We start from the raw sequence: 27751 nt of genomic DNA, 5'->3' as shown, positions 1-27751 counted from the left end.
CGTTATCACCTACAAAATAAGTTGGCTTCTTGACCTTAGGCTGGGTTATGTTGGATGTGATCAAACCCAGTGACTGAAATTCTTCCAAGTACCCCAAAGAAGAGTGTGTCTAGTGGTCATTTAAAGTTTTTGCTGGCATTATTTTAAAGGTTGTATGTGTCCAAATATATAAGGAAGTTCTCTATACCGATTAGGCTAAAGAAGAAACTTAATAGAAACAAACCAAAGATGTATGAATATTAGGATCCCCAAAACAGTTTTTCTCGGGGCTTCCCTGGTGGCGCAGTGGTTTAGGGTCCGCCTGCTGGTGCGGGGGACACGGGTTCGTGCCCCGGTCCGGGAGGATCCCGTGTGCCGCGGAGCGGCTGGGCCCGTGAGCCGTGGGCGCTGAGCCTGCGCGTCCGGAGCCTGTGCTCCACGGCGGGAGAGGCCACGGCAGTGAGATGCCTGCGTACCGACAAAAAAACAAACAGTTTTTCTCTCTCCCAGTTTTCTCTCTCCGTTCCTCTTTCTCTCTGTCTCTCCCCCTTACTTCTTGTGTTCTAGGGTGATTCTATAAATAATGGACTTCTGTTATTCCTGATTGAAAAAAATGAGTTTATTGAATCCATATCTCAAAAATTTGTTCTTAAAATTTTATTTAGAGTAGAAAACTGATGGCAGGTTTTTTTTTTAAACATTTTATCAAGGGGTTAAATTTTTTTAAGGAACATAATCACTTTCCTTCTTTTCTCCCCAGTTTTTTCCTAGTACTTCCCTGAAGATCTGTTTAATGCTGATAGGATAGACCGAGGCCTGGGTATGGCAGGGGTGGTTTTCCTCTCCTTCATGCGTTGTGTACTTGTAGGTTCTGAAAAGCATGCTGATTCCAAGCTTGTCTTCTCGGTTTTGTATATGTATCGTCTTTAAGAGAGACGTGGTTTTAGATCCCTGTGACTCTTCAGCATAAACGAGAAAGCCACGGAAGTTGAATTGATTGTATTACAGTTAAGAATGTGAAACATGAGTTTAAACAATTGGAAATTAGTATCAACTATTTATTAAATCCCACCTATAGTGCTCTTTGAGTTATTGGGGAAGGGGAGGTAAGATCGGGGAAGGCAAGGAAGATGGTGGCTGCCATTTCCTGCCACACTGGAACCCATGTAGGAAGTTGGACATAGGTAGCCGGCTCTCGTGGTGACATTTTCTTATATACAATCCAGCTGCAGTGCAGCTGCACAGAGGTGCATGTGGGTGCTAACTACGCATGTACTGGAATCAGTACATTGGACCACACATAAGTCCACCGGAAAACAGTGATTGGGGGGGATGCAGATCCGAAGGAGAATGGAATACCTGAGTTACACTGAATGGGGGTTTAAAGATGGGAAAACAAGTAACTTGTCTGGGTGGGCATAGCGTCGCGACAACTCCTGTACTGATTTTTCGAGGTGTAATGAGAAGGGCCTGAAGTGGGGATCTGAGGCCCAGATTCTTGTCCCAAGTCAACCGCTAAGTAGCTATGCCTTCATTTCTGGTTCTCAGTTTCCTCATTTGTAAAATGAGTGCGTTGGACTGGATACTCTCCAGGTCCCTTTGACCTTGCATAGTGAATACTTTTAGCTACCAAGATGAGGGATGGGGGAGTCTTTGCAGAGGCTGGTTTTCCTTCCTTCTCTCCCTTTACACTTACATCCTTTCTCCACTGTTGAGCAAGGAAGCCCACCTTCTCCCTTGGAGGAGCCTGGTAGTGACGTCCTGTCCTCTGAAACTGAGCACACCAGGCCATCCATCTCTTGTTTAAAACTCATTTTCAGGGCTTCCCTGGTGGCGCGGTGGTTGAGAGTCCGTCTGCCAGTGCAGGGTACATGGGTTCGAGCCCTGGTCTGGAGGATCCCACATGCCGTGGAGCAGCTGAGCCCGTGTGCACAACTGCTGAGGCCCGCGTGCCTGGAGCCCGTGCTCCACTACAAGAGAGGCCACCGCAGTGAGAAGCCTGAGCACCACAACGAAGACAACAGCAACTAGAGAAAAGTCCACAAGCAGCAACGAGGACCCAACGCAGCCAAAAATAAATAAAATTTAAAAAAAAAAGCATACATTAAAAAAAAAACACCTCATTTTCAGGGGCTAATCAAAGATCAGGAATGTAGACTTTTTTTTTTTTTTAGCTTCCTGGATGGAAACTGAAAATGAAGCTGACTTTGTGTCATCTCCGCAGGAAAAAAGAGTAGGCAAAGAAATGCAAATGCCACCAACCGGGATGTTTAAAGATTGGTAAAAATTAGTGTTTCTGATGTATTAATGACTCTGGTGGTGGTAGCCTGCATTTGTCATTGTCATGTTCCATTGTCATTCAAGTACTTAATCAATGCATATTGTCAGGGCTAAATTTATTTTCTTGTGTCTGCCTAGCCAGATCATTTCTCTGTTTTTTGACAGTACTGTCTCAGTCCCCTGCATCCCAACAGGGCCTGAAGGGAGAGCTGAAAGTAAGTCCCCTCCTTGCTTTTTTTTTTTTTTTCCTTCGTTGCAGAGCACAGGCTCCAGACACGCAGACTCAGTGGCCATGGCTTACGGGCCCAGCCGCTCCGCGGCACGTGGGATCTTCCCGGACCGGGGCACGAACCCGTGTCCCCTGCATCGGCAGGCGGACCCTCAACCACTGCGCCACCAGGGAAACCCCCCACTCCTTGCTTTTTAACTCCTTGTTGACTTGATCCCTGGTGGGTAAAACCTTTGAAAAGAGAGAATGGTACCATTTAAACATCTGTTTCCCTTTTTCTGAATAAGAATACAGGTGGAGTCATGACCACTGTGTAAATTATTAACACTGCACCAAGTTAGACTTGAGTAAGAATTTTGCTCAAGGTACCTTAGTTCCCAGTTTCCAAGTCCCTGTAAAGGAGAGGCATGTATGTATGTAAAGTGTATACATGGACTTTGATTATGTGTTCACATGTATGCATGCACACACAGCCTTGCACCCTCAGTTTTTATTTAGTGTTCCGTAATGTAGGAGGTGCCCGCATTTTTGCCCTAAATGACTCTAGACGACAGTGAGAATTAGATATGTCATTGCCCTTTTATTAAAACCTCCAAAAGAAATTTCTCTGAGCTCAAAATGAGGAAAAAGAGGTTGTGTGGTCTGACAAATTTGAGTTCTTTCTTTTATTAAGTAATGAGAGCTGGGTATCCCACTGTGTTTCTGTCTTTGCTTTGTTTGCTAGGAGTCTCAGTGCAAAGCATTTTTGTTGTTGTTTTGTTTTTACTCCATTTTACTAGCTTTGGGCTGCACTGGTATATATAAATAATATAAAAATGATGGTAGGTGATACATGCGCAAACCCAGAGCAATGAGGCCCCCATGTTCGGTGTACAGAACAACGAGATGAAGCTCGTGGTTCTTTGCTACATTCACATTCCATCTCAAACCCCTTCACATCACTTCCACAGCTCTACGTTCACTCTCTCCTTCCTGCTACCATCTTACATTGTCCTCTTCTTCCAGGATGGATCACTTTTAACTTCCTATTATTTGTGGACCTATAATCCCTTTTACTACTTTATAAATTCCTTGAGGACCTTTTCCTTGAACCCTCAAAGCAAAGCCTCCTGCATTGCCAATCCTAAGTGCTCAGTGAATTGGGTCGCCAGATAAAATACATGGCACTAAGTTCAATGTTAATTCCAGAGAGACTGGTAATAATATTTTTAGCATTGATGTGTAGAATGTAATATTTGTGCTCTACATAATCCAGTTTATTTGCATTCCAGTTTATTGAGGCATCCTGTAGTTCTGTGAAATCTGGCAACTCTATCAGTAACTACAGGAAGGGTTCTGTACTGAGGCTTTATCAGACATGTTGTCTCATAAGTACATGCATGGCACGAGGGGCAAGATGCTAGGGGTCTTACACACAGACATTAGTACACTATCTTTTCTCATGCTCCCCGCCCTCCGCCCCTTTACCTGCAGTCACCTTGGAGACAGGACCAGCTTTGTGGACAACCATAAGCAGATCTGACGTATGATACTCTTTGGTGTGTGTTAAGTCTGTGTGTATATGCCCACTGCCATTCTTTCAACGGTTATAGTGCTCTCGGTGGATTTAAATAGTAGGAGATTAAATGCATTTAATGAATGGCTAGAAGAAAATGATCAGGCTCTCGATCTTGAGAGATGACTATTTGGAGGATGATTGGAACAACCCAATAGCTACCTGCCCCCTAGCTGAGTGCCAGAGCACACTGATTTCCTCATAAGCATGACTGAATTCCCTAAAAAGGAATGTTAAGTAGCCTAGTGATACTGTTACTTTAAGACATGAGGCACTGATCCTGGAGTTCAAGGCTACTTAATGTCGTCTGAACTTTCAGAAGTCAGGGGCTACATAAGAGACCAGAAATGGCAAGGTTGAATTCCAACCCTACACTGGTCATTAATTTCCAAGCAGTGCTTGAGGCAATCACGATGCTAATCTTGGCTTAAAATTTTCTCTTCTTAAAAACAAGGGCAATGTTATGTTTTGCAAGGCACTTAGTGATTTGTTAGAACTTAATTCAAGGCACAGGGTTATAGTTCGGATAACAGTGGTTCCTAGATCCTATTGCTTTTAAACCAGGTAGAGTGGACATTAACTGTCCTAGGAGGGGTTATACAGTCCTTGACTGAGATCTCCCACCCCAGAAATAGGGCATTTTAATAGATTGCCATTTGGAGGTGCTGGAGGAGATCTACTGTGCAGTATTTTGGGGAAAAAAATTGTATAGTTTTGTTCTAGATTTCCTGTTTATTCATTAATCAGTATCAACAAAGATTTCTTAAGACAAAAATAATATGTTCTTCAGGGGGCACACATAGACATTACGGAAGAAGAATTTGGAATCTGTTTGGAACAAAAGCTTACATGAAACTAGGAACTATTCCAAAGAGATATACATGGAAATACACCGTTAAGTGAATTAGATTGTACATAGACGTTTCCTTGTAATAAAGCTAGAGAACTTGTTAGGAAATTTGGACTTGTCTGGAAATTTCTGCTTCGACTGTCATATGGAGTCTATTTTATGCCCCTGTGGCTGCCTTTGTTCTTTTTGTTTCTCTTGGAAAGCTCCTGATCCCCAGTTCTTCCTTGGCCTCTGTCCTAACTGTTTAGATGTAGGGCAGTTGTCAGAAATGTTTAGCATCTCAGGATGCCAGTGACATTTGGGTGTGTCAATCAAAGCATCTTAGTGGGCAAAAGAATGTTACTGAGTAGGATTCATAATTTCTTCAAAAAGTAAGATACTAAGTGCAAATTGTCCTCACATGTACTCAGGTTAAACAGTTGGCCTTGGATGTACACAGTGTTTTGTGGCAGTGTCAGACTCTTTTGGAGATGGGTTTTAGAAGAGAAAATCAAAGCCAGGAGAAGTGATACGATGTTCTTGTATCAAGTTTAAGGCCGCTGAGCCTTTTTTCACTATTGCTATGGTTACAAAACAAACAACTGAACCACACTTGAACATTCTAGGCAATGGGGAACTAAACAAAAATGAAAACATCCGAACCCTGGGAGAAATATAAATGAGAGACAGAGTGGAGAGTTAATAGGCACAGGCATAAGTATATGATCCTGTAAACTGTCAGTAGCTTCTGTGTGCGGGCTGTGATGTGGGGCTACAAAGACAGATGAGATACGGTCCCAGCTGACACTGAGTTTGCAATGTAGAAAAGCATGTTATGTACAGAAACAGATGGCACCCTAGACGCAGGCAGCCCCATAGAAGCAGGTGATTAATGGGGGGGAAGGTAAGGCTAGTAACGCCCCTGGTTGTAGATTCAATGCCAATGATGCCAAAATGGGTAAAGCATCCTGGAAGGGACCTGAGCCACCACGGAACACACACTGTGTGTTCAATGCGGTGCTGGGCACTTGGTATGTGTTACCTATGATCATCATCACTGGAGGTCTAGACATAGAAGCTCAGGGAGGGAAAGTAATTTATCAAGGGTTTTGCAGCTAATAGATGGTGAAACCAGGGTGCAGATCCCTGTCTGACTGGTTTCCCACTCTGTGCTCTTGAGTCCACTTGGTGAATGGAATGAGAGCCTCTTACTCCGAAGGGCCCTGAGCTGGAGAGTATTTGATCCAGCCTGAGAATGATATCGAGGAGGAGTGCTGTTGCCAGGAAGCGTTGTTTAGCAATGGAAAGTAGAGGGGATAATAAGTCATTGTTTATTGTGGGCCTTCTATTTGCCAGATGGTATGACAAGCTCTCTGTGTACATCCTAAATTGTCCTCACCGTCGCCCCAGGAGGTTGATCAATCATGTCCTTTTTTTTTTTTTGGTGGTACGCAGGCCTCTCACTGTTGTGGCCTCTCCCGTTACGGAGCACAGTCTCTGGACGCACAGGCTCAGCGGCCATGGCTCACGGGCCCAGCCGCTCCGCGGCATGTGGGATCTTCCCGGACTGGGGCACAAACCCATGTCCCCTGCATCAGCAGGCGGACTCTCAACCACTGCACCACCAGGGAAGCCCAATCATGTCCATTTTTACAGAGCATTTATGGGAAACTGAGACTTAAGAGGTTAACAAGGTCACAGAGCCACTACATGGTAGTTGTCAGGCTTTGAATTTTAGATTTGAGTCTCGTGACTGGGGCCAAATGGTAATGGATTTGAATTCAGCAGTTTCACTTCAGGAGTTTAAAAACTGAACGTACGGTTGACCCCTGAACAACCCTTGAACAAGGGGGTTGGGGAGGCCAACCCTCTGTGAAGTCAAAAATCTGCAAACAACTTAAAGCCTACCCTCCCTACCCATGGTTCCTCCACATCCGTGGTTCCATATCTGCGGATTCAACCCTTCCGCATCGTGTAGTACCGGCGTGTTGACCATTGAAAAAAATCCACAAGTAAGTGGACCTGCACGGTTCAAGCCTGTGTTGTTCAAGAGTCAGCTGTCTTTCCAGGATCCACAGGGGGCAGCCAACATGTTAGGATAGAATGACGTTTTGGGAATAAATAAATAAATAAAAACAAAACAAACAAACAAAAAAGAATGACATTTTGGAAAGGGTTGGACTAACTGGGTTGAGCAGCCAGATTATGACAGGGGAGGAGGAGATGACTCCTGCTCGCTTGATGATTATTTTGAAGAGAACAGATACTGGTCCTCCGGGAGGGTTTAGAAAGGGGTAGAGAATGCAGATGGGGGTGAGGAAGGAGACAGAGGAAGAGAGCACAGGGCACTGACAGGTAGTTTAACAGCTGCTCCACATATCCGCAAAATGACTGAGAAAAAATGGTTCTATTTATCTGCCGTTTCCTTCCATATATCTTCCCAACAGCATTCATCAATATCCGTCATTTCCCGGGGGCTTTAGACATGTCTAGCAATTCTTTCTGCTGAATTATATTTCAATACAAGGATGGAGGGAGGCGAGATTGCACATGTTCGCTCTGACCTGTGCCTGGCGTCGCTTAGACACCGTCCCCACCCAGCTCCCTGGTGCCCTCACTCACACATCCTGCTTGGTGTCAGATTCTTGTTACCATGTTCTCATTAGAGTAGCTCTACTTAATACTTCCTTAAAAATCAATTTTAATTTGTCACATTAGCCTTTGGTCTGTACAGCTAGAGCTTAGAGCCAAACCATTCTGTACGTTTTGATAAGAATTTTAAATCCATACAATCACCCCTTGAAGGGAGACTACCTTGGTGGTGTAGGTGCAAGAGGGACTTGCTGGCGAGGGCTGGGTCTCAGAGCAGAATGGGAGAAGTTGCTGGGTGTAGGTATACCGAAAGGCAGCAGTGCATGTACTGAAAATAATAGGAACACTGAAGCTTACTAAGCTCTGTTTCGTGTATTAACTCATATGATCCTATTATCTTCCCTTATTAGAATTTGGTAATCTTGGTAGGTGAGAAGAAATATTTCTTCTTTAAGAACAAGTTAAGGGAAAAGAAAAGAGAAGCCAAATATATTTCTCTGTAACTGTAGATTTGAATTGTTTCCATTTAAAAATAGACAGCGGGGCTTCCCTGGTGGCACAGTGGTTGAGAGTCCGCCTGTCGATGCAGGGGACACGGGTTCATGCCCCGGTCCGGGAGGATCCCACATGCCGTGGAGCGGCTGGGCCCGTGAGCCATGGCCGCTGAGCCTGTGCGTCCGGAGCCTGTGCTCAGCAATGGGAGAGGCCACAGCAGTGAGAGGCCCACGTACCGCAAAAAAAAAAAAAAAAAATAGCGTGTTGGCATTTTTTGCCCTTTTGTCATTCGATGGCAAGGGTAACAGGGTGGCTCTCTGTAATTGCGGGTAAAGAGACCACTATCCCGTTGAATCATCTTGGCGCATTTCACTCCGAATGTTACTTTTGATTTAAAGCTGCAGTTGACAGTGGCAGCGGCAGCTTGAGGTGCCGCTCCATAGCCTTGCGGTCTGTCCAGCGGCTTTGATTTCTGCATGGTAGACATGTTTGTTCTGGTATTTTTCCGCAGTCCCTAGCTCTCTCACGATATGGAATTGGGCTTTAGAGACTTCGTGAAATAATTGTCATGGACCCAGTCAGTCTGGAATTGCCCTAAACTGTTAGCATCTGCTGTTTGCTCTGCTTGCTACAAGCTTCCTTTTGAAGCATCCCCCTAACTTTGTCCCACCCTTTCAAGCATCTTCCTAACTTTGTCCTCAGGCCCTTGTGGTTAGTAATATTGCCTTGCCATTCTATGTTAAATATAGAATGCTGCTGCTAATATTCTAAGAAGTGAAATTGGGTATCTCTGGTGGAGTTGAGTCTAGCAGCAAAACCGTTTAGAGACTGCTACACTGGGCAATTAATTTGATTCAGACCTTGATACCCCATCGGTGTCACTGTGCTCTGACAGCCAACCTCCCTAAAGGCATGTGTCCTCTCTCCATTCATCTTTCAGTTTCCTTGTCAGTTGGAGATCCCTGGCTAGTAGGCAGTGATGCCTTCAAGGACATGGGGTCAAGCCTACGCTTTGGACTTTTTTGTGTGAGTCAACACACACCACGTTTTCTTTTAAGGCTAGACTAGCAGCTCAATATAGGAGTCAGTGAACTTCAGCTCTCCCTGGTCACAAATCTGTTGGTTTCTCAAATTATATTTACTTATGCCATTAAGAAGAATGATGTAGCAGCATTGTCGATGCTGTCTAGGTATAGTTATTCTTTTGCAGTGGGGACAAGAAATTGGAAGTCAGTCACCCATGTGAGAGGGAAGATGAAAGGGACCGTGTCTCTGTGATGCAGTAGCACAGTTGAAGATGAATAAAGGGAGGCTGTAATTGCCTGTGAGCACGACAGTCCCTATGATGAGGGAACCGATGTTTAGAGTTGAGCGATGGGGCATGAAAGAGGAATATCTTCATGATGATGGAGTACACTGTAGGGTGAAGGCTGCTGACTCATGGATTCTGCCCGGATTCTGCCAGTGACTTATCACGGTCTTTAAGCTTTCTCCATTTTGAAAGTTTGGAGGGGTCTTGAAAAACTCAGTTTCTCTGACTTGTGAATGATTTGGAGGGCTTAAGTATAATTTGAGAAAGCAGGTGCTGGTGTAGTTCACTGTGGATACCTCCTTTGGACAACAAAAAGGACTTCCTCATTTTTTCTTATAGAAGGTATGGTGGTTTTGGCTAAGCAAGGGAGGGTATGTGTGTGTGTGTATGAAAATATACATGACAAAATTTACTGTTTTAACCATTTGTACTTTATTGTATTTTAAGTATACAATTCAGTGGCATTAAGTACGTTCGTATTGTTGTGCAACCATCACCATTATCCACCTCCAGAACTTTTTCATCATCTCAAACTGAAACTCTGTACCCATTAAACAATAACGCCTCATTCCCCCCTCTCCCCAGCCCTCCAGTAACCACTGTTAAACTTTCTATCTCAATGAATTTGACTATTCCAGGAACCTCATATAAGTGGAATCATATGACATGGGTTCTTTTGTGTCTGGCTTATTTCACTTAGTACTTCTTCAGGGTTCGTCTGTGTGTCAATTTCCTTCCTTTCAAAGACTGAATCATATTCATATCCCATTGGTTTGTATACGCCGCATTTTGTTTATGTATTCATCCATCAGTGGACGGTAGGGTTGTTTTCACCTTTGGACTATTGTGAATAATGCTACTATGAACACGGGTGTACAAATATCTGTTCGAGTCCCTGCTTCCACTTTTTTTGTGTATATACCCCAAAGTGGAATTAAGCAAGGGAGGTTTTAGTAGGCAGTGGGGAAGGTAAAGTGGTGGGAATGGCCCTCCTCCCACTTTAGTGGTGGATGTGAACTTTCTGGGGGCTGCTGTGAGAGCTTCAGTAGATGCTCAGGTCAGCAGCAGCCTGGTAGCCCAAAGGTAAAGCTAACAGATGAGAGATGTGAGCATGTGGCCCCGTCTGCTTGCTCGTGGCACCAGCACAGTGCCAGCTGCCCATTGTTCTTTCTGTCCCTAGCCCCTTGCCTCTGTGACGCCAGCACCTTCTATTTCCCTCCCTCCTGTGGGCCCCCCTCCCTCACCAAAACCCTTGAGGGCAACACGTGGACCACCTCAGCTACCCTTTCTTCCCAGTGGTGACCTTAGAGGGATAAACAAGCTTTCCCAGAGTTCTTATGTATAACTGAGCACCAGAAACCCTTTCTCAAGACTGCTTTGTAATGTAGTTCCTGGGTCTTCTGTTGTCTTTGATGTCCTGTCTGTAGTCAAGAGAGGTAACCCAGGGCTTCCCTGGTGGTGCAGTGGTTGAGAACCTGCCTGCCAGTGCAGGGGACACGGGTTCGAGCCCTGGTCTGGGAGGATCCCACATGCTGTGGAGCAACTGGGCCCGTGAGCCACAACTACTGAGCCTGCACGTCTGGAGCCTGTGCTCCACAACAAGAGGGGCTGCGCTAGTGAAAGGCCCGCACACCACGATGAAGAGTGGCCCCCGCTTGCCACAACTAGAGAAAGCCCTCGCACAGAAACAAAGACCCAACACAGCCATAAATAATAAAATAAATAAATAAATAAAAATGTTAAGTGGAAAAACAGTTAAAAAAAAAAAAAAGTGAGGTAGCCCAAAATGTGAGACCATGGACTGACTGCTCAATCTATATTGCATTTCAGGTGATATGGAACTTTTTTACTAGAAGCTTTTAAATCTAGGCAGGAACCATTACTCTTCAATGACAAAGTAGGTCTCCAGAGGCTATATTTAATTTCTGCTGAAACTATTTCTGACCTGATATTTTCGTACTTCAGAGGGATACTTTAAGCTTCCGGGTGCTTTGAAAGCTTGTATCTCACATTTGACGACCTCTTTATGGAGGTCTTGCTTCTTGTTATTTTGAAATTCAGGATGAAAACAAAGGAAAACCCATTCCAGGAAAAAGACCATATGTACCCTAGGTAGACCTAGTCACAGTCTGAGTCTTAGTAATCTACTTATTGTCATATATAAATGGCTGGAGATATTTCTACTTATTCTGTTGAGTAGAGGCCCTGTGACCAAAGGAGAAACAATAACCAGTATAAAAAGCCCATTCCAATAACCCATAGCTCTGTGGTTGAAGCTTGACAAATTCTTGTTTCACTCTGGCCAACAGATTTCAGCTTTCATATGGACCTCTATTTATTGCCTTTAAATTTCTAGTTATGTCGGTAGACAGTATCTAATAAATGTTTTAATAGGCATATTGGAATTTTAGCAATGTGTTTCCGAAGAACACAGAGCTGATCAAAGTTCCATTTGTAACAAAAAGCTCGATGTGGTATTAAAATAGAGCAGCCAGATTGCTAGGCAAGCTCACCTCTCCTACAACAAAGAGGGAATGGTATTGTCCATTAATTTCCACCCTGTGCAGCTGAATAATGCAGTTGACAGATGCTAATTTTCTCAAATTGTAGGCAGCAAATGATGCATGAATATAGCAGCAACACACTTTTTAGAGGCTCTTGGTAGTCATCAGAAAGTGAATTTGTGTAAAGTTTGATGTAATCACTACCAACTATGGCACAATGCTAATGCCTTCTAATGACTGCCTTAAATCCATCTGTTGTCCTCTTTTCCCTGTTAACACTAATGGGGGTCCAGGCAGGAATAAAACATCCCATGTGTTGTGCTAACAGACCCTCTAATTTGTAACATTCATGATTCCTACAGACGAGACTTGTGCAAGAATAACGACATCTAAAATCTAACCCATGACAGGATGATAAACATTTCATTACATATGTATATAGACGCTTCCTAATTTTATTATTTGTTCCAAATAACAGAATTTTATTTCTTGCTCACCTTGTCATCTCTCATGTGTTGCATATCTCTTTGTGTTTCTTATTTGTTTAAGTTTATATGTATTGAATGCCCATTGTATGATGTATTTTCTTTTTTAATCTTAGAACCTCTCCGTAAGTTTACCCCTACTCTACAGCTGAGGAACACGAGGCTTGAAGTTCATGAATAAGTGATGGAATCAGTTTGGGGGGTCACAATAGGCACTCAGCAATATGACTCTGTGTCACCCCTAACTAGAGCAATTACTTTTACCATTATTGGCAAGGAGCTTTATGTCTTGTATGAAGGTTTGAAGACATATAAGTATATGGGCTAAGTTCAAAAGTTAGTTCAGACTTAGTTCAAAAACTGATCTGTTAATGAACATGAGTTAGGGTCTATTGAAGTAACAAATAAATGGAAGGCTGACCAAGTCTCACCTTGACCAAACCCTCGCCAGGCTCCTTGGAGCCCTCTCTCTCAATTAGGTCCCCCAACCTTGGCCTACAGAGACTCGAAGAACACTAACAGTCTCTAACAGCTCAAGGCCACATCCTTAGGATGACCCTAATCCCCTTAAAGTGCCTGCCTCAGAAAACTCCAGGCTACCAAAAAATTTTACTATTTGTTCATGCCAACAGATAGGGCCTCTGTCTCCCAGTCTCTGTGGAAAGGTAGAATCCAAACTTCGGTCCTTGCCAGCTAGCAGACAGAGCTGGCCTGATCGCAGTTACACTGACTAACCCTTCCTGTTTTTCACTTCCCTGGCTCGACCCAGCCCTCGCTTGCTGCCTGCCCTACTCCCTCATTCTCCTGTTAAAACACCCGGTTACTTCTGTACCAATCGAAGACGAACAGAGTCCATGCTGGACTCTTTTTTCCCTATTGCAGTGGTTATTACTGATTAAAATCCGTCCTTACTACTTTAAGTAGTGTCTGACTTTGTTTATCTTCGACCAGGCACAGCTATGGTCTTGTTACCGAGATTAGACTTACACATGAGATAGCAACAAATAAAACGTATGTGGCCTTGAGAGAGTAGCATTGACAGATATACACTACCGAATGTAAAATAGATAGCTAGTGGGAAACAGCCGCATAGCCCAGGGAGATCAGCTCGGTGCTTTGTGACCACCTAGAGGGGTGGGATAGGGAGGGTGGGAGAGAGACGCAAGAGGGAGGGGATATGGGAATATATGCTGATTCACTTTGTTATACAACAGAAACTAACACAACATTGTAAAGCAATTATACTCCAGTAAAGATGTTTAAAAAAACCCAAAAATGTATGTGGCCGAGTTACACTGAGTGATTTCAGAGAAGACAGCATACTTTTCCCATTGGCCATGGTCTCGGCTTGCTTGAAAGTGCTCTGTGAGATCTAACAAAACTGAAAGGTTCAAAGTGTGGTTTGGCGCTTATGGAGAGAAGAGAAGGGACGTGGCTCTGGTTCCTTGAGTCCCCTCCCCCAGTGCTTGTTCTGGATCTGTCCAGTGTCTGGCTTCCTACTTGAAGCATGCCCTGGCTTATCGAGCAACGATGCTAGCATACACAGGGATCGCCTGCACTGAGGATTTATTCAGGGCTGTCCCTGCTTTTGTTCTGCCCTCCCACTGGCTTCAGAAAGGGGGCATCTAGCAGTCACAGCTGTTGTGACTTTTATCTTGGGACCAGGATGAGGATTCTCGTGGTTCCTTTTTGCTCCCATTCTCCGTGGAACCTCTTCCCTGGTTCCGTGCTTCCCCAGCCCAGACCCCTCCCTGATGCGGCCTGAGGAGCTACCATTTTTTTTTTTTTTTTTTGCGGTAGGTACGTGGGCCTCTCACTGTTGTGGCCTCTCCCGTTGCGGAGCCCAGGCTCCAGACACGCAGGCTCAGCAGCCGTGGCTCACGGGCCCAGCTGCTCCGCGGCATGTGGGATCTTCCCGGACCGGGGCACGAACCCGTGTCCCCTGCATCGGCAGGCGGACTCTCAACCACTGCGCCACCAGGGAAGCCCGGAGCTACCATTTTGAGGAGTGGAGGGAACGTGCTTCTGGCCAGTTTGCCATGTTAGATTATGCAGCACATTTTTTTGATAGGAATCATTAAAAGCAATATTATATAATATCACATACAGAAATTAATGCAGAATAATTTAGTCCCAACCTCAAATACCTGCCAGCCAGCTTTATCAAAGCTTAATATTTGCCACATCCTTCAGATATATTAAAAAAATTAATACTGAATTTATTAAAACTACAAGTGAAGGGACTTCCCTGGTGGCACAGTAGTTAAGAATCCACCTGCCAATGCAGGGGACATGGGTTCATTCCCTGGTCCGGGAAGATCCCACATGCTGTGGAGTAACTAAGCCTGTGTGCCACAACTACTGAGCCTGCGCTCTAGAGCCCGCGAGCTACAACTACTGAAGCCCGTGTGCCACAACTACTGAAGCCCGCACGCCTAGAGCCCGTGCTCTGCAACAAGAGAAGCCACCGCAGTGAGAAGCCCGCTCACCGCAATGAAGAGTAGCCCCCGCTCGCTGCAACTAGAGAAAGCAACAAAGACCCAATGCAGCCAAAAATAAATAAATAAAAATTAAAAAAAACTACAAGTGAAAACGTAATACTATAAACTTTTATGTTCAACTAATAGATCCCATTATTTCCTGTAGATAACTTTTTAAACAATAAAATATTACAGCAATACTCCTCCCTGGACCTATTCCCCATTTTCCCTGCTAGAGATAACGACAATTCTGAATTTGCTACTTCCTTCCCACAGAGAAATACTAGTCTTTATTTTATTCCTAGTCATTATTTTTTTCTTTCTTTCTTTTGTGATCTGGTCTAAGAACCCATTACCATGTTTTATATCGTTGCTGTGGTGGTGGTGGTGGTCGGGATGCATCGATGGAACTGTAAAGTTCTCAGGGTAACGTGAAGAGTCATAGTGTATTGACTGCTTTCCATGTCCCAGGTTGAGTGCCTTGAGTGCATTATATCATTTAATCCTATCTGCTACCATTTCCTATCTTTTCAGACAATTTTCTGAAAATAATTTTTCAAATAGTATGCAAAATACATATTATTTACTTTAAAATATAGAATTATCCTGTCTTATAACTTGTTTTTTCACCTAAGCATATGTGATGAATATTTTCCTGTGGTGGGATCTGGGTTTCAGAGTAAGAATCCTGGTTTTACCCACTTATTAGCTGTGTGCCCTTGTCTAATTATGTAACCTCTCTGGACTTTAACGTGGAGGTAATATTACTTAGCACCCAAAAGCGTGGTTAAGATGTTGCAGTGCCTGGCATATAGTAAGTCCTCGATGTATTTTAGCTATTATAGTATACTACAAATGAAATTTAAGAAAATCACCTGTTCAGTTTTATTGTTCCTGTTTAGACTTGATCAGGTATTAATCAAATAGTGTACTTTAACTGCATGTCAGTCAACAAACATTTTTTGAGCACTTACCAAGTTACAGGCACTATGCCACGTCCTGGGGATACAGAAATAAATACCTATTTTTTCAGCTCTGGGGGATTATAGGGTTATAGTCTAATAATTATTTTCTACTAAAAGAATAAAAAACGTGACTTACAGAATTCTTTTTTTTTTCAGAATTCTTTAATGAATTAAAATGTTAGCCCTTCACATTTTTCCATGATTATATTAAATTCTAGTGTTTTTGTTTCTACACCAAGTTTTCTTTAAAACAAAGCATCTGGGGCAGAGCATTGGTCAGGCCAGAGTAGATTCATTCCATCATGTAAATCTTGACATCATGTAGCTTTTATACCTCCTATCAGGCCTTTTCTGAAACATGAACCAAAAAATATATAAAATATAAAATATAGGGAAAGACACAGGAGGGACCGGGGTGGAGGTGGGGAAAACCCTATTGATTCTGATGACTGGAGTTTGGTATATTTTTAACAAGTAATGTTTTTCAAATAGTGGGAGTTATTTCTATGTTAAAGAAATCATTTATTCATGTACTACTGATGTTGGCATTCCTAAATGCAGTCTGTGGTTTTCCTGTCCTTCTTTATTAATGTCCTGCTTTGGGGTCTAAAGGGGGCCGATTTACCAAAACACCTGTTAGTCCAGCTTTTAGTTAATGTTTCAAAATAAGGCAAAGAAAAGAATTTTTAAAATTCTAGACTTTAAATGTAATACATCCTGCACATAAAAATATATATGAGTGGTTCAAGATGGTGACTGGAACCACAGAGGGTCATTATATTTGAATTTTCAGTGATAGCATTTATGCTTCAATTAATTGGTATTTGCTGTATTTATTTGCTAGGAAAATATCACAATCTGTTATGTGGGGTTGTGGTGGGCAGGTGACAAAAGTAAGTATGATCCCATTTTTGCAAGAAAATACAGGTTACAGAAAGAAAGTCTGGCAGAAAAATTACTGAAATGTTGATAGTGGTTTTCCCTGGTATGATTATTGGTGATCTTTAAATATATATATATTTACATTTACTACTTGAGAGTGAAGAGAAACCAAAACCAAGCAAAAAAAAAAAGATACTTGTCATTTTTACTGCTGTTATGGCTAAATAGCTAACATGTACTGAGTGCTTCACTTAAAAAACCCACTAATCTCCTCAACAACTTGACATAGTCAATCGTATGGTCTCCATTTTAGAGATGGAAAAACCAAGGCCAAGAGAGGTTGACTCACTTCGTTCCCCATAGCACTGAGCTACAGGTCAAGGTCTCAAAAGTAGATCTAGTTTTCTCTAGAGTCTGTGCTTTTACTATATAATACGAGAGTAAAAGAACAATTTTGGCAAAATAAAATACAAATTTTTGAAAGCACTTAGAGTGTTAGACCTCTTTTTTTAAAAAAAAGTATTTATTTATTTGGTTGTGCCAGGTCTTAGTTGCAGCTTGTGGGCTCCTTAGTTGCGACACTCAGGCTCCTTAGTTGTGGCATGCGAACTCTTAGTTGCACGTGAGATCTAGTTCCCTGACCAGGGATGGAACCTGGGCCCCCTGCACTGGGAGCATGGAGTCTTAACCACTGTGCCACCAGGGAAGTCCCAGCATTAGACCTCTTAACGTGGACAGTTGATGGGAGCTGACCCTAGCTCCTGTACTGCCAGTTAGCCTGTGGACTAATAGCAAACTAGTATCAATGAAAAAATTAATCAGTTGATCTAAGAAAGAAATGGAAAACTTTATTCAAGCCAAATTAAGGACTATAACCCAGGAACAGCCTCTCAGAAAGCTCTGAGAACTGTTCTACCCATTAGAGGTCAAAGCACAGTTATGTAGATTTCTAGAGACAGAGGTCTGTACATTAAATGATAGAGATAGTTTGCATAATCCAGATCAGCAAGGACAAGGTGAGTAGTGGGTCATGGGTCATTGCAGCCCCTTACAAGATTCAGAAGGAATGTTATCTTTTAAGGAGTTGTCTTGTTGGTGCTAGGAGAATGTTGCTGTTTATGGTTGAGCAGGTATTCCTGCTGATGGAGAGGTTTGGTTGATGCGTAATGCAGATATACAGTGCACAGTAGAGGGGGCAGAGGAGGCCAAAGGGCAGAGAAAATTTTTTGTTTATGTTTTTCTTGTCTTGCTGTAAAATATGAATTTTCACACTAGTTAATGTATTTCAGCAGTTATTAACCAGTGGGTGCTTGTTAAGTGCATGCCTGAGGAAAGAGAGGGGGGTTCTTTTACAAGGAACAGATCTGCTGGGGAGAATCCAGGGCACGAATGTTACTTCTGCTGCAGGGCCACCAGCCACACGTGCTGCAGTCCCTCACGATTCCGGGAGGTACAAAGCCGGAGTCCCCACACGTGCAGCCCGTAGATGAGATTCTACGGGTGGCCTGCCGTCTTTTCATTGTCTTCACGTGTTTTTGGGGAGAGACGTACCCATTTGTTCTTTCATCATTCAACAAATATTTAATGAGCACCTACTATGACCAGTCATTGTGCTACAGATAAAAATCAAACATGGTCTCTGCTTTTACTGAGCTTCATTACTATGTGAATATTCATGTCCCTCCTAACTTAAAGGCTTATGTGTGGATAACTAGTCTAATCCATGTACTAAAGAAGTAATACCGTGTGAGTTGGTTCAGCTGTTTGACTTTTAAAGATATACACATATATATGAGAGTTCAAGGTTGATGGAAATTGCTCAGTGAACCTACACTAACATTAATGTCCTGATTTATGCAAATGGGTACCATCCCATGTCCTGTGGACATGGTTGGATATACACCAGTTCTTCAGAGAGAGAAGCTGGGAGAAAGGGGCACCAGCCCCATTTCAACTTGAAAGACTTACAGCTCTCCTTTTGTTGGTCATGATCTTCGTAGACACTTTTCTGGTTGATTGCTAGATCACTTTCCGTATTAGATATTTTAAAAGTACATTTGTAAATGCACATGTATATATCTACGATGGTAAGAATGCTTTGTATACTTATATATATCCTCAGCACAGTAACAAGAAGCTACAGATGCTGGAGGTGAAGAGGTTTACCTGGGTTTATGTGGAAAATAGGGGTCAGAACTTGCAACTAGATCTCCCAACTTAATTAAAACAATTTGCTTCCGGTTGCTATATATCAGTGTAATTGCAACGTATGGCAGAAGTGGTATAGAAGAAGGATGCCATTTCTAGGGAAGCACTGTCATTCTGCCTGCTACTCATACTGTCTTCTCTTTAACTCCAACAGGGAGGTACCTCCTTCCAAACCCGGCGGCGGGGCAGGCCTGGGCAACCTCTGCAGAGACGTCCAACCTCGTGCGCATGCGCAGCCAGGTCCTGGGCCAGTCGGCGCCCTTGCTCACGGCCAGCCTGGTGAGTGTCCTCGGACTCTGCGGTGGGTTGGGTTTGCTCCATCTCACCACCAGCCTAGGGACTGTTCTGAGTTTATTGTTCTAGATAGGAAGTTAAAGCTACCATTAACGTTAAGCACAGATTTGGCAACGTGAAATTCCTTGCTTTCAGTTTGGTAATTTTTTCCAAGTCCCCCCAACCTAAGTTGGAATATTTCTGTAAACTTAATGCTGTCTCAACTTTTCCCTCAAAAGAAATGAAAATGTTTCTAAGCTTTTTTTTTTAACTTCTTATTTCAAAATAATTTCAAACTTATAGGAATTTGCAAGAATAAGACAAATACATACAACTCCAGTTGATCCTTTGCCTGGGTTCAAGTATTAACCTCCTGCCCTATTTGCTGTACTGTTTGCTTTCTGTGTGTGTGTGTGTGTGTGTGTGTGTATATATATATGTATACACACACACGTATACACACATGTAATTTTTTGAACTCTTTGAGAGTAGGTTATCTATATCATGGCCTTTTGTTATCACAGTTATCAACTTCATTAAATTTATGCATGAAAAAAGTCTTTTATCTACTCTGCCATCTGTATTTTATTTTTATCATTTGGCCCAATAAGGTCCCTTATAGTATTTTTCCTTCTCCAGTAGAGGATCCAGTCTAGGGTCATGGATGCCATTTAATTATCCTCTACTCTGGAACCACTCCACAGCGTTTCTTTGCCTTTTATGACATCGTCATTTTTGAAGACTATGCAACACTGCCACCTCATTTTTTAATGGAATATTTCTCATATTACAGTGTCTGGTATGTCTAATGTTTTCTCATGGTGGGCTGCGGGTTTTGCATTCCAGGCCAGAATGTGACATTGGTGATGTCGTGTCCCTTCAGGTCATGCCATGGGCAGGTGCATGATGTATGTCCATCTGCCCCTCATTATGATGCGAATTTTTTTCACCCAGTCAAGGGGTTGGCTGGTTTCTCCACTGTAGTTAGAACTTTTTTCTTAAATCGATAAGCCTTTGGGGGTGGGGGAGATACTTTGAGGCCATGCAAACATGTTTCTCCTCATCAAAAATCTCCTTTAGATTTCATATTCATTGGTGATTATTGCCTGGGTCCTTCTTTTCTAGAATCATTGAAAATGGTCATTATTCCATCTCTAGCACTCTCTCCACATCTACAGGTTGGCACATGGCATAAATATTTGTGCATTTATTAGCAGCATGGACTCTTACATTCCTTTTTGTAAAAGAAGTAACGTAGACTTTTATTTTTAACCATGATGCTTACTAGAATTTTGTTTTCCAGTGGGCCCATTACTTTTCAGCTTTAACCTTTGGCAGAGCCTAGAAGTCTATACAGGTTACTTTTTTGTTTTTTTTAAATAAATTTATTAATTTAATTTATTTTTGGCGCGTTGGGTCTTCGTTGCTGCATGCAGACTTTCTCTAGTTGCGGCGAGCTGGGGCTACTCTTTGTTGCAGTGAGCGGGCTTCTCATTGCAGTGGCTTCTCTCGTTGCAGAGCACAGGCTCTAGGCATGCAGCCTTCAGTAGTTGTGGAACGCGGGCTCAGTAGTTGTGGCTCACGGGCTCTAGAGCGCGGGCTCAGTAGTTGTGGTGCACGGGCTTAGTTGCTCTGCAGCATGTGGGATCTTCCCAGACCAGGAATCAAACCTGTGTCCCCTGCGTTGGCAGGCGGATTCTTAACCACTGCGCCACCAGGGAAGCCCCTATAGAGGTTACTTTTGCATCGGTGGTAGGGTTGTATGGTAATGGAATAGATTTTTAAATGTCTTTTACTGATGATGATACAAATAATATATGTCAGTGCATTATGGTGCCTTATAATTTTATGCATTGGTAGTAAATTATGTGGGATATTTGGGAATCATTCAGTAATATAGAGAGATTTGATTTAGGTCTAACCTCTAATCCTGCTTTTTTCATTAAGTGCTGTATAAACTTGAGCAGTTGCTTAGTTTCTCAGATTTTATCAGCTCATCTGCAAACTGCAAGATGAAAAGACCTATTCCAGTCTCTGGAATTCAACCTTGGCATTCCCTGTTTCTAGTTTCAGAATTATAAAGATTCTGATACTGAGTAATTATCCCTAAAAAAGTTTCTTTGAGGATATTTTATGCCTTCAAAATTGACTATGATCTTTAAACTAAAATTTATCTTTTCTTTCCCATGAAAATTTTGGGACTTATTTTTAAAGGTACAGTTAAAGTGATGCATTTTAGCATTTTCCTCCATCCCATCCTCAAGTTCAAAGTTACTTTTTCTTCTTGGGAAATTTTATTAAAAGCTTATTTTACTGTAAGCATCTACTTATTAAGGAAAGAGGAAAATTCTTCACAATCAGTGATTTTTTTTTTTTTAACAGAAGTGCTTTGGGGGCCACTGCAATGTTATTCTTAACACGTAAATAGTAATCCTGTATGTTTATTGCCAGGTAAATCATTCTAATTAAAACAACATTGTTACAAAGTAATGTACCTAATACTGGTAGTTATGTGCTCAGATGTAGAAACTGATTGATTCATTGATAAAACACATGTCAGGTGACCTAAGATATTTGGGAATGTGATACAAAAATAAGGAGGACTACTAATAGAAAACATGAGAGTACCCCCTAAAATCGGTCCAGTGACATCAAAGAGTCACTTAACTTACCAGCTTATTTGCCGTGTGAGTTTTTATAGCGTTTAGGAGAAAAACTAGAGAAAATGCTAAAATACCGTAGAGAGCAAACTTAAAATAGTACCTGGCACCTAACCAGTCTCAAATGTTAGCAATATTAGTACTTCTGTTATTAACATGTTATGGGTAAGCTTGGGCACAGAAACCAGAATGTGACTAACCATTTACTACTAGACAGTGAAGGTTTAAAGTGTAACCCTCATCATATCTTTTCTTCAGAGGTTTCCTTACTTCCTCATTGCAGTCTAAAGAAAACTTATTTGCGGGCTGTCTGACCATGTCTTCTGTCCCCAACCTTCTGTCGTAATATGCGCAGCAGAAGCCGTAGGAGAGCTGCCAGACAGAGCACAGTCTTCATTTCCTCATTGTTCGGCAGCAATCTGCTCAGGTTTCTCTGCCATATCACTTATTTCAATATGTCACTCAGTACACTTTCATGACTTTCCCTGCTTTGGGTATCCTTTGCAGAACCATTCAAGTTAATCTATGTTTCTTGGATTGGATTACATCTAAATTATCCCTGCCGATTACAACTAACAGATTTGACGGAGAATGGTGCTGAAGGGGTGTTAATGTACATCTAGTAGAACTTTTTCTTTTTCTTTCCCCCCTCCCAACCCCCCCCCACCGCCTTTTTCTTGTCTTCTAAATAAGTGTGATGTTTCTGGAGGTGCATTGTATGGTAGAACATGCTTCACTCTAATCTTCTCTCCTGGCCACTATCCTCATCCTTGTTGCCCCCATCTTAGAGCTGTAAGTTGACCTTCCTCCTGACTCTTCTTAGCATTTATCAAAGGTCCGCCTTTGTTTTAGTTCTTTGTGTTTATGCCTAATATCCCCCTGCTAGACTGCAAGCTCCTTGAGGGCAGAATTCCTGTCTGATCTAACTTTCTACTCCTCGCTGTTCCTAACACCACACCTTATATGTAGGAGGCATTCAGTAAATAATGTTGACGGAATGGATAATCATTAGTGAAGAGTGACAGATTGCTTTACTTGCAAGGCGAGAGTGATGATGTGATTCTGTATGCTGTAATGGACCATCTAATAAGACCATCCATCTAAAGCCTTTTTGGTTTTGCTCTCCAGTGTGCATCTTACAATCATGATTAGCCTCAAAGTCCATGTAGTGGGCCGAATCCCGTTTAGTTCCATATCAGCTGCTCAAAAAATACAGTGACAAAATTCTGAAGAAATTATCAGTGTCGGGCTTCCCTGGTGGCCCAGTGGTTGAGAGTCTGCTTGCAGATGCAGGGGACACGGGTTCGTGCCCCGGTCCGGGAAGATCCCACATGCGGCAGAACGGCTGGGCCCGTGAGCCATGGCCGCTGAGCCTGCGCGTCCAGAGCCTGTGCTCCGCCACGGGAGAGGCCACAACAGTGAGAGGCCCGCGTACCACAAAAAAAAAAAAGAGATTATCAGTGTCCATCTTCAAGGAAATTTCCTTAACCTGCTTGTAAGCAGTCATGCAGCCACACTGGTTTAAGTATTTTGTTGATTATTTGAAGAGGGAAGTATGTGTTCAAGTGTGGAAAAATTGGTAAAATCAGAATCAAGGTGGTTTATGTCCAAAGGACAAGATTACACTTCATACCACAGTTTTACATTCAGCACAGCAACAGAACATGTCAGAAAAGTATAGACCGTCCACCTGAGTGGTAGTCATGTGTTAGGAAGATATAAATGAAGGCCTGTGGTTGGGGAGGTATGAATTTCAGAAAATGCGTGACCTATTGTGATTTGAATGCCATAGGCAAGCTTCAGAGTAATGCTAACTACCTTCTCAAGGAGGAGATTAATTCCTAGGAGGAAGTATCTTGTTTTCCTTGGCAATGGCAAATGTAGTTGTATTCTGTCTCCCAGACACACTGGGCATTTCTGATAAATGGCACATTGCCAATTCATCCTAAGTAGCCTGGTAGCTGGCAGAATACATGCTCAGCCAGTGTCCGCCTGCTGGGGCACCAGCGGGGGGTGCTGATGAAGTGTCAGATGTATACTGTGTATACATTTATCTGAAGAGGGGAAAACTCATTTCCCCATTTGCTTCCTCCATCTTTCTGTCCCTCCCCGCACACATGGGTAGTTTATCAAAGAAGTCATAGTCGTCAAAAGCAGGGGATTTATATAGATGCTGCTTTCTGGCAAGAAAGATGGAAATTTCAGGAGGCAAAACAGGACCAGGGGTAACTTATTTTTCCACAGGAAAATAAGGTTGTAAGCCTTGATGATTAAAGTTTAGAAATGGTATATGTGGCCATCATAAGAAATATTCACTTCTTTTGTACGTTGGAGTAATAGATGGATGGCAGAAGCACAGTGAAAATTCGTTTCCAGTATTTTTCTCCAGTTTTCTGTTTGATTTGAATCATGAGCCTCATTTGTTTTGATTTTTGTCAGCATCCCTGTCACATTCTTTCTTATTGAGGGCTTCTTTGACCATCCTGTTTGAAAGTCTTTCCCGCACTGCATGCCACACACCCCATTCCACCCACTTTTCTCAATAACTTTGTCTCCCTCCAATACACCACATAATTTGCTTGTTATATATCTCCTATTATTCTGATGAAAAATTCTTGAGAGCAGAGATATTTTTTTCTGTTTTTCCAGCTATTTCCCTGGGAGCTAGAACAGTGCTTGGCAGGTAGTAGGTGCTCAGTAAAGGCTTGTTGAATGTGTAATGAATATATTTCCTTTCCGTACCTTTTAAGTGCCCTAGAGCAGACTCTTGTTTATCTTTTTGTTTTTAATCTGTATTTCACCTTTTAGGTTTTTATCATTTAGCCTAATCAAGAAGATGTTTTTCAAGCCAAAGCATAGTTAACTTTGGAAACTGTGTTCAGGAGTTAAACTGTAATTATTCAGTTGGACAATAAGAATGAGGGGGGAAAAGCAGAGTGTTTAAAAGATCACCTCCAGTTTCTACCACTTATTAGCTGTGTGAGCCTCAGTTTGTTCATCTGTGAAGTGGGGCTAATGGTTGTAGCCACCTCATAAGTTTATTGTGAGGAATAAATGAGAAAACTCTTGTGCACTACTTTGCACAGTGCCTGTGACTCAAGAAGTGCTGACATCGGTGTTCCTGGGGTTGGTAGAAAAATTGTTTCTTGGGGGTTGTCAGCTAGGCTTAGCTGGAGTGGTATTCTCAGAAGGGAGGAAATCAGATCTTTGATTTGAGTAGAAGTTTAACCTTTTTGTCCTTAGTTTTTTGCATGATGGTGGACCACCTTGTAGTTTCTTTCTCACTTTCAGTCTAAATTCACCAACCCAATGAACTGAAAGTTATTTTTCTAGAGCAGTTAACTATTTTGAAGGGGGGAAGTGCTTTCAGATACTGTTTTTCAATTTTTAATATTAAATTAAGTGGTATAATTTTATGTTTCGTCAGTGGCCCTTTTTTGACATTGTATCCATTTCTTGTAATGGAAAAATTATGTTTCATGATGTACTATAAATATTAAAACCAAACTATTTAAACTAATATATTCAGAGAGTCTTGATGAATATTCATCTTTTCCATTTGCGAAAGTGCATGATGAAGAGTAAGGGAAAATTCACTAAATGTATGCAAAAGTGCATTTTCCCTTTTTAATTCATGCAGAATGTACCGACATAATGTCAGCATTTATTTCGGGTGCAGACTTTATTTGCAGTCATTTAATATTATATCAATACTTCATTAGCCTTATAGCTCAAAAACAAAAACCTGTGCCGAAGTCCAATTAGTTAACTCTGAGTGAATGAGTGTTAAATATTGATGTAGGAACAATTTGAATGTCCTTGGATAAATTGCATAACAAAAGTTGTAGGATACAACTGTGAATTAGCTTTTTTCCTTGGCCATCATAGCTCAATTTAAAGGTCGCATAATACTCCAATGTATGGATTTCTCACAATTTATTACACTATTTCCCCTTCTAGGTTATTTCGAAGTTTTTCCTATTGAAAATAATAGGAATGAGCAGGCTTTTAATAAGTCTGTGTTCACCTCTGACTGGTTTTTGACGGTAGATTCTCAGAGGGGATTACTGTGACAAAGGATATGAGCATTATATAGGTTTTCCATACTCTTGCTGAATTGTTTCTAGGAATACTGTACAAATTTGTGCTCTCATATACTGAGAAATCACATCTCACTACACTCTGGCCAGCAGTCAGTATTCCAAACCGCCGCCCCCCCGACCCAAAAACCAAGTTTGCTGGTTTGTCAGGTGAAAAATAATTACTCTTTTTTAATGTAGTTTTTATTTTTAGTGAAGTTGATATGGCTTTTAGACATGTCAAGCTCTTACAGCAAAGCCCCCAGGTAAAGCAAATATGAAATTAGGGTTATCTGTGCTTTCTCCTATAACTTCTTCCTTCCATTCCCTAAATCAGCTTACCATACCAACTATTGGTAACCTGTATTGCTCTTGGGATGCAAGAACTGCTGAGTGTGATTACAGTGTATGTAGCTGAAGGCGTTATTCCACAGATCAGGACTTTTTTCATCTGGAAAGTAGTAATCTCAATAGTGAAATAGTGCCTTCAGCTGTGGACATTATAATCAAAGTCTCAGGAGTGCTTGTATTCCAGGAATAATACGTCTAGTTATTACCCTCTGAGCTAGGTTCTACTGATAGTAAAGGGATGACTTTTCATAACTCAGGGCTGAAATAGCAGTAGGGACCCCTGAGCAGATTATTATAGGTCAGGCCTAATCCATGAAGATAAATCTCATTATAGGCTCACCTGGGCCCATCCACAGGGTAGCTGGTTTAGTGGGAGTCTGTTAATCAAAACTCAGCTTAAAAATGTTCTGTAGGGCTTCCCTGGTGGCGCAGTGGTTGAGAGTCCGCCTGCCGATGCAGGGGACGCGGGTTCGTGCCCCGGTCCGGGAGGATCCCACATGCCGCGGAGCGGCTGGGCCCATGAGCCATGGCTGCTGAGCCTGTGCGTCCGGAGCCTGTGCTCCACAATGGGAGAGGCCACAACAGTGAGAGGCCCGCGTACAGCAAAAAAAAAAAAAAAAAAGTTCTGTAAAATCCTTGCTATAATCCAACCACTGCTTCTGTGAAAAGGAACTCTAAATGTGCATCCTTACTATACATGTGCCTGGGTGCCACGAGAATAGTTAGCAGAAAACAGGGGAAGTGCATTGTGATTCCGACTATGAATGAATGAAGAATTACTACTTATTTGGGGAGCGGGGGGAGAGTTTTTTTCTAAGATGGAATTCCACCCAGAAGTAGTTGCTTGAAACTTTCAGTCCCGGTTTGCTCTTCTTTACATTTTGCAGAGGTTAAAAAAAAATTCATTACCATATGTACGTGTTGTCCTTCCTGGGAAGGACGGGGTGCCTGCGGCTGTCTGTGTGGGTGTGCCTGGACAGACTGGTCAAGTGTGGACTTCTTGTTACCAAAGGCATTTGAGAGTCAGTGAGATGAATGGCATCCATAAATATCCTATGGGTTTACAGAGAGGAAATGCAGGCTCACTTTTAATTGCTTACCATCATAGAGGGGAGCAAAACAGATTTATAATAGCAGTACTGTGTGTGTGTGTGTGTGTGTGTGTGTGTGTGTGTGTGTGTGTGTGTGTGTGTGTGTGTGTGTGTGTGTGAAAGAGGGAGAGAGAGAGAAATTAGGTTTCTCTTACTACCCACTTACCCAACTGGTATACCTATTAATATTTCGGACCTGGCCAACCTGTTTACCAAGCGTTATGAAATGATCCAGAGAGTGGAGAGTGCTGGCACTTCAGCTGTCTTATCCTCCCCGTATCTTTAGCACCAAGGGCAGTGCCTGGTATGTACTGTTTTGTACTTAGGTAATGGTGGTTTATTAAGAAATGTTGTGGAGGTCTTTTTTTTTTGGCCATGCTGAGCGGCTTGCAGGATCTCAGTTCCCCGAGCAGGGATTGAACTCGGGCCACGGCAGTGAAAGCCCGGAATCCTAGGCACTAGGCCATCAGGGAACTCTCTCGAGGCGGTCTTAATTCCAACT

The 27751-nt window shown here is 42.4% G+C and overlaps 1 protein-coding gene across 1 annotated transcript in view; it reads left to right on the top strand.

The window, feature by feature from the left end:
- Positions 1–19158, top strand: part of LOC113617682 (microtubule-associated serine/threonine-protein kinase 4-like) — a 201455-nt gene extending 182297 nt beyond the window's left edge. Inside the window, exon 3 of the mRNA XM_027101262.1 lies at positions 18950–19158. Within this exon, the coding sequence (XP_026957063.1) occupies positions 18950–19158 (209 nt within the window). The remainder of the gene's footprint in view (positions 1–18949) is intronic.
- Positions 19159–27751: the final 8593 nt, after the last annotated feature.

This window comes from Aethalodelphis obliquidens, unplaced genomic scaffold (genome assembly GCF_003676395.1).
Source record: "Aethalodelphis obliquidens isolate GAN/ISIS:26980383/991018 unplaced genomic scaffold, ASM367639v1 scaffold4, whole genome shotgun sequence".
NCBI lineage: Eukaryota > Metazoa > Chordata > Mammalia > Artiodactyla > Delphinidae > Aethalodelphis > Aethalodelphis obliquidens.
The sequence above is the reverse complement of the archived record's forward strand: the minus strand, read 5'-3'. Positions and strand labels throughout refer to the sequence as shown.